We start from the raw sequence: 7,496 nt of genomic DNA, 5'->3' as shown, positions 1-7,496 counted from the left end.
GGATCTAGTGGGAACCTCACCAGTATGCTCTTACTTTAAGCCTTCTGGGAGTCCTGATCAAGACCCTAGTTTCTCTGCATGGACTTTGGCAGAGTACACTCGGGATCATTCCTTGAGAGCCCCCTGCCTGTCCGATAAGTGCAGGGACTGTGTGACCTCTGACTGCCAGAGCCTTGTTCAGAGCCACAAGCCTGTTTTGCTTCCCTGGGGACACAGAAAAGGAAATGCCTAGCCTCAGGAAGGCTGCCTCTCAGAAAGGGAGATCAACAGAATAGAGCCATTTACTTGGTGGGCTCAGGTTTCATTTTTGACTGCTTCACAGACTTCATTTACATTATGCAGGAGGAAGTGGTGCAGGCCCAAAGAGGACTGCTTTGAATGAGGAGCAGGGGAATTTTTTCCAAGGCCACAGTTAAAATTCAGAGGCTGTCACAGACATTTATGGTGGGGGGAGTCTATACTCTTAAACACCTGTTTTTGCCACTGCATAGTAATTATCCTGCTAATCACATTGTGCCCAGACACATTTCTTGAGATAAAAAGTGCAGCATTTAGTGGGGAATAAGAGCGAAGCATGGATCTCCTACCTTGCAGTGGTGAGCATCGGATTCCATGAAATTTGACGGAGGCACACATAGAGCCTGTAAAGGAAATAAAGAGCATCGTTGCCTCACCCAGAGGCCAGGGCGGCCTGAAGAAGCAGGCTGGAAGTCAGAGAGACAGAGAGAGACACTCCTCATGGACACCCAGTCAGGCTGTCGGGGTCTGATTCCAGACACGCGGACGTTTGAGAAGCCCCTGAAGTGTAGTCTCAGCCTAGACTCTCGCAGTTGCCCATGGCTTTCCTCAGTCCCTCGCATCCAAGGAGAGCCTCTGAAAGGGAATCCTGGCGTCCACTCAGGTGACTTTCCTGGCTCCCAAGGGAGACGGGGGATCCACTGAGGGGAACACTGGGGACCCTGTTGTCTGAGACTTTGAGATCAGTGACCGGGCTAGTCCCATTTAAGTGGCTGACGAGTGCCCAATGTTCTGTGCCGTAGACAGCTTCCTTCTATAAGGACAGTGAAAGAAAAAGGCAGGCTTGGATGCAGATACCTCCAAAATTATCCCAGATAAGCCCCCAAATTTGATGCCAGGGTTCTTGTTCATGGAGCCAAAGAATGAACTTTGCAAACACTCAAGATAGAAGAACAAGAAGAAGAGGCTTTTATTTAGAGATAAAGTGAAAGGACAGAGTTCCTGGCTCTCTCCAGGAGGGAACAAGAGATTCTGTGGTTTGCTCATTGTCTAGGGGTTTTATGCGCAGTTGAGGATTTTCAGGAATGAGGGTAAAGTGTTAGGAGTGCAGACTTGTAAGACAGCCTGCCCTGCCCCTAAGGTGGGCTGGGTTGTTGTCTGTTTGCTTGGGTTGTTTATAGTTGAGATTGCTTACCGAATTAGTCTTTTGCCTAGGTTGCAGATTACTTGATTATGATTAGAGAAGGGAAAACAGCACATAGTTGCAATTAACATAAACGGCCTTTTAGCAGGCTAAGGTAAATTTTACATTGTCATGATGTAATTGATACAGTAAAGTGACAGTTTATGCTAAGATACTTTTCTTTATCTGCAGAACACAAACATTCCAGTCCAAGTTGCTCCTGGCCTTTTGAGCTTTAACTGATTTCACTGAAGAATGTCTATATTCCTAGTGATGTATGCAAATCTTTACCCTAGAAAATGAATGTGACTCTGACTTTGCATAATGCTTAACACAGAGTTTTGATAGGGACTTCTTTGCATATTGTTACATTGTTCTGACTGTAATTGTCTTGCATTGCGTTTTTTTTTGGTGGGCCTCGCCCTACTGTGACTATACCCACAGTCCCTGTCTCAGTACTACTTCCCGATTCTTTGTGAGCAGCTCCTTCAACAATGTCATTTCATCATTTTCCTATGGGTTAGTTCATAGGACATCAGAGCAAATAGCTCCCATTTCCTACATATCTCAAAGGTGGGGCCTCCAAAACACTAAGAGACGGAAGTTAAAAGACTTTAAATACTGGGACCAGCTCACTCCAGTCGGCATAGATGTCTGTTTTTCCAGCCCACATGAAGGCTCTCCTTATTCTGGGCTTTCTTCTCCTTTCTGTTACTGTCCATGGCAAGGTCTTTGAAAGGTGTGAGTTGGCCAGAACTGTGAAAAGGCTTGGACTGGATGGCTTTAAGGGTGTCAGCCTGGCAAACTGTAAGTTAACTCTTCTTTCTCCATTCAAATAATTAGCTAGGTGTGGGACAGAGACTTACAGACGATGAATAATAAGAGGGGCTCTGAGTGAATGGACTTCTTAATTTTTTTTGAAGGTTTGTATACTACCTCATAAAACAGGTTAAAAACATCAACTTTTTCCTTTAGAATCAGACATACCAAATGAAGGAATAAGGGCATGGGAGGACAAAATTCGATCCTATTCTATAAGCCAGGACCCATCGTATCCCTCTAGTAACTCTGCATTTGCCAGTTGCCTCAGACCCGGTGGCACATGTAGGCTGCCTAGAAGATACAGTTGAGCACCTGGGATGGCTGTGAAGTTCTGGGTACTGACTCTCTCCAGTTCCTGTTTAGAAGGTGAATTCTGTGAGCCTAGAGTAATGCAGTATTTTTCTCTTTTTTAATTCTGCTGCCATGGCATGGAATTCTTAACAGCAAAGTCAACAACAACAAAATTATGTTGAACTCTCAATACAGGGTCAATAGGAACCTACTTCCCCTCAATCACTGTTTAAATAAGGATCCCTGAAATGTAGCTTGAAATGATACTTTGTTTTCTTACTCTGGTTGATTAATTCTTCTTCCTTTTCTTCCATATAGTTCAAGATACTCCCTGAATAAAAGTTACCTTATATTTTAATCCGTACATGTCAATGTAATCACTGTATTTTTCAAATTGAATTCAAATAATTCCCCTTAATGATTATTTTTGAGTGACTGAGTGAAGGGATGGATGGATGGATGGATGGATGGATGGATGGATGGATGGATGGAGGGAGGGAAGGAGGGATGGAGGGATGGATGGATGGATGGATGGATGGATGGATGGAGGGAGGGAGGGATGGAGGGATGGATGGATGGATGGATGGATGGATGGATGGATGGATGGGGGGATGGAGGGATGGATGAAATAGTCTTTCCTGTTCCATAACTCTTGCTTTCCCTATTCTAAAATGATATCCAAATTCTCCTTCAGGTAGCATAAGAAAATTGCTTTCTCCCAGAAAATCCTTATTTTTCCTAATAAGTATTTCTCATCAGCATAGGTATCTTTTATTAAGTACAAAGATCCACTCAACAACTCTGTTGATTCTTCTATTCTAGGATGAACCTTGCCTGAGGGATGGGAGCAGGAAAGGATAGTAGCAATGAAAGAAAACAGATATTTTATAAACTGTTATCTTGCTTCATTAATATCAGAAAATGATTTTCTAATAAAGAGATTCTCCTTAAGGGCCTTTTAACACTAAAATGTTAAAGTATTTTACAAGTAAAATACATCTTTATAGTTATAAGTAAGTCATTATTGAAATACAATAGCTAAATAGTCTGATTATGATATGCAGTTTAAAGTCACGTGGTATTGCCATTCATCACTAACTATAACTTCTTTTCAGGGATGTGTTTGATGAAATGGGAAAGTAACTATAACACACGGGCTATAAACTACAATCGTCCAAGCAAAAGCACCGATTATGGGATATTTCAGATCAACAGCCGCTACTGGTGTGAGGATGGCAAAACCCCAAGATCAGTTAACGCCTGTCACATACCCTGCAGCGGTAAGGCCAGACAATATTTGTGTAATGGCATAAGCCTCATCTGGTTATACTTACAAGAATAGAGACTCTATACAAATGAAAAGTCCTCACCTCTTTATTATCCTCCTCATAATTCCCTAAGAAGTTGTAGAGCTGTTAGAGTGTTCTTTTCTAACATACAACAGTTTCTGCAATGACCTATTAATTTATTGCAAACGAACTTTTTGATGCTTTGTCAAAAATAATGCCATTCCTTCAACCTACTTTGGGGAGATTTAAGGATGATTTGATGGTGCAGACCTTTTTAAAAAATTGTTTTTTCTTTTTATTATGAAATAGTCTAAATAGATAGAAACTTGGAGACATTATTATAATAAACAGCCATATGCCCATCATGCACTTTAACAGTTAACATTTTGTCATATTTACTTCTTTTATGTGTGTATATGTATATATATATGTATGTATTTTTTTTGTTGCTGAACCCAATTTTAAAGTGAATTAGAAACATAACATTTCATTTCTAAATTCTTTAGTTTGCACCTCCAAAAACTACACTTCTTACATACATAATCATTGTTATACTTAAGTTAATTTATGGATTTATTTAATTGGGATAAAACAAATGTTCTATTGAACTTATAAAAACAGAAATAATGTGGATTTTTTTTAGTGTATAAAATATCGGGTAAGTAGTGAAAAATTGATAGTTACATTTTTAAGTGTTAAAATTCCTAATAGAGATTAGTCTTAGAATATTATTTTGTAACCGGTTAATTTAATATAAAAAATATTTTGTGTTATATAATAATTTGAGGTCATCATATAAAAATTGTTACTACCCAGACATCCAGACATTTATCACCATGGTGACCTTTGGTATATATTCTTCCAGAATAGATATCAGTCATGTATATGAATATCAAGCTTTATCATGTACATATGTACACACATACAAACATGTAAGCCATGTATTTAAAAAAATGAAATTGTACTATATATACTGTTTTCTAATTTTCTCTTTATCACAGAATTATTTCTGTGTCATTAAATACAAATCTGTATTATTTTGAAGGATGAATAGAATTCCACTATATAAATATTCTATAATGTATTGACCTAACTCTCACTGTTAAGCACTTAGGTTGTTTTTCATTTTCCCCCTTTATTAATTGCTATGAAATGCCTTGTGCATATATGTTTGGGAGCATTTCCTATTACTTATTTTGGATAAATTCCTGTAGTAGAATTTCTGATTAAAAAATTGCTAAGCTGTTTTTTTCATGTGCTTAGTATAAAGAGAACCCCCTATCACATTACTTACATATTCCATAACTTCCAATGACTTTGGTAAATGAAAAAATCTTTTATTTCATGCCAAATGGGATGGAATGAAGAAAAGGTTTTTCCCTAACATTCACAGATACATGGACTTTTCGACAATAATTTTAATGTTCTTTCCTCAGCCTAAGAGAATAAAGCTGGCTTACTCTTAAACTTAAAAATGGTTATCCTAAGCTTGAAATGAAATTTCTATGAAAGTTGTCTTCATTCCTCACCACTTCTTTTTCAGCTTTGCTGAAAGATGACATCACTCAAGCCGTCACCTGTGCAAAGAGGGTTGTCAGTGAACAAGGCATTAAAGCCTGGTATGTTGAAGCATTAAAAGGGAAAACTATTTTACCTTACTGTTATGAGAGAAGTAAGAGATTTCAAAGACCAAAACATGCTACTGAGAGCTGAGAATTGCAGCTTAAGGCTTATGCCAAACAATATATTACCTAGAAACAATCTACTTTAACTGATTTAGAATCTTGACTCTTGAACTCCTTGATTTATTTTATGGGACTCCTAGAGTTTTTAAGATTCTGAGTGCTCTACCAGTTACGGGTCATGTCTTGAAATTATTTTTGGAATAATGTAAATGGGGAAGGTACTTTGCAGTTGCTGTTGTAGGATACACATAACTCAACATTTATGTTCAGAATTCCATGCCTGAGGACTTTGGGGAGATGTGAAGTACTTGGTTTACATATTTCCATTTAATAACTAGCAGTGCCTGAATCTATTTGTAGCCTGTATTCCATTTAGTGATAAAATATTTTGTTCTTCCAAAGGATTTGAAGTATGTACATTTAATGAAGATAGGGTTTAACCTATCATTGTTTGACCTTTCTTTACAGGGTGGCGTGGAGAAGTCATTGTCAAAACCGAGATGTCTCCAAGTATGTCCGGAACTGTCGCGTTTAACTATGCAGTTCTATTCCCTCAGCGTATTTTGTCTCTTTTTCCACATTAAACGAGGAGTAGTTGAGTGAAAGTTCATGCTACCATTCTTTCAAACAAACGTTTTAGTCTTTCGAACAGGAACAAAATATGGTCTTTCTTTTACAAGGCTTACTATTTACTAATGTGTTTATTATTTGAAATTAAGCCCACATTTTTCAATTTGCTAAAAGAAATAATGCTGGTGAAAATTTATCCAAAATTTCAGCTCTCAAATACATCTCTAGTGTACATTCAGCTATTAATCAAACAAATAACCCAGACTTAATCTTGAATGCTACAAGTACTCCCTAGTAAATAAAAATGTAACAAAAGATTATATTAAAACAAGTTGATCTTAGGCAAAATGCCAGCTGTATACACGTGACATCTTCAAGTATTCCATCATCTCCAAACATGGTAAAAAAAAACAAAAAAGCAAAAAACACTCTTTGTTGAGGAATATGACATTTTTAAAGGAGCTTAGTGGCAAATGGCTAAAAATAGAGGCAGCCTGAATTAAGAATTTTGCTTCTATGAAATGGGACCTTTGGTTTAAATATATCCTTAGAAATGTTGCTTTAGAAAGAAATTCACGTTTTACACATCAATCTATTTTAGCCCTTTAAGGCATTCTTTTATGCATCTTGCTGATCACGAAGGAATATAAAGGATTAGATGAGCTGTTGCTGTTCTTTAATTTTACTGACTTAGATTCGTGCATTATGACTAAATCCTGAGGCAGATGGGTTTGCAAGTATTGAAGTAATTCCTAATTAACCACCAGCCTGAAATTATGCATGTTGTAAAAAAAATTATTAAATACTTTGCAATGCATACTTTGTCTTTCTTTTTTTAGAAATCTTTCTCAAGAGTCAAGATTCTCTGAAGAAAAAAATATATATGTCAATAAAAATGATTTGACACTCTTAATATATCCTATATTTACATCTGTGCCTGAACAGCAGCTGGATGTTGCTGAAGAAAAATCCACAAGCACGCTGACAGTTCTCACTTTGAATTCACAACTGCAAATCTCAAATGAGCCATCAAATCTGTCTGGCCATTTTAGTCACTTCTCTACAATGCTTCTGTGGTGGTGTCCCCACCCCCCAAAATGACTATTACTACTTTATTTCTCCTCTCTCTTCAAAGCCCTGGCACACACCCAACCCTGCCCTTCCACCCCTCTCTGTTCTCAGCAGATGAGCTGGCCCCAGTCTACCCTGAGAGAATAGAGGCCCCTCAGATGGACTTCTCCCCTGCTGGCACCCACAGCGGTGATCCCACCTTCCTCTGCCCCCTGCCCACCACAGTGCCCGTACACGCAGTCTCCTTCCTCTCTCTCTCACTCCTCCAAGCCAGCTCAATGTTTCCTGCATCCCGAGTTTCTCCCTCTTCGCTGGACCACCCCTGCCATTGTATAAACTGCTCTGGTA

At 38.4% G+C, this 7,496-nt stretch overlaps 1 protein-coding gene across 1 annotated transcript; it reads left to right on the top strand.

The window, feature by feature from the left end:
* Positions 1–2,047: 2,047 nt before the first annotated feature.
* Positions 2,048–6,894, top strand: LOC130682330 (lysozyme C-like). Its single transcript, XM_057496711.1, has 4 exons — positions 2,048–2,227; positions 3,649–3,813; positions 5,366–5,441; positions 5,976–6,894. Exons 1-4 carry the CDS (start codon positions 2,071–2,073, stop codon positions 6,040–6,042), a joined length of 465 nt encoding a protein of 154 aa, XP_057352694.1. The 5' UTR covers positions 2,048–2,070; the 3' UTR covers positions 6,043–6,894.
* Positions 6,895–7,496: the final 602 nt, after the last annotated feature.

Source organism: Manis pentadactyla, unplaced genomic scaffold, assembly GCF_030020395.1.
Source record: "Manis pentadactyla isolate mManPen7 unplaced genomic scaffold, mManPen7.hap1 scaffold_266, whole genome shotgun sequence".
NCBI lineage: Eukaryota > Metazoa > Chordata > Mammalia > Pholidota > Manidae > Manis > Manis pentadactyla.
The sequence above is the reverse complement of the archived record's forward strand: the minus strand, read 5'-3'. Positions and strand labels throughout refer to the sequence as shown.

Excerpts from the sequence above, each read along its gene's own strand:
- LOC130682330 (XM_057496711.1), top strand. The coding sequence starts at position 2,071 with ATGTCTGTTTTTCCAGCCCACATGAAGGCTCTCCTTATTCTGGGCTTT. Across the intron at positions 3,814-5,365 it reads CTGTCACATACCCTGCAGCG|CTTTGCTGAAAGATGACATC; the intron begins GTAAGGCCAGAC and ends CTTCTTTTTCAG. Across the intron at positions 5,442-5,975 it reads GAACAAGGCATTAAAGCCTG|GGTGGCGTGGAGAAGTCATT; the intron begins GTATGTTGAAGC and ends CTTTCTTTACAG.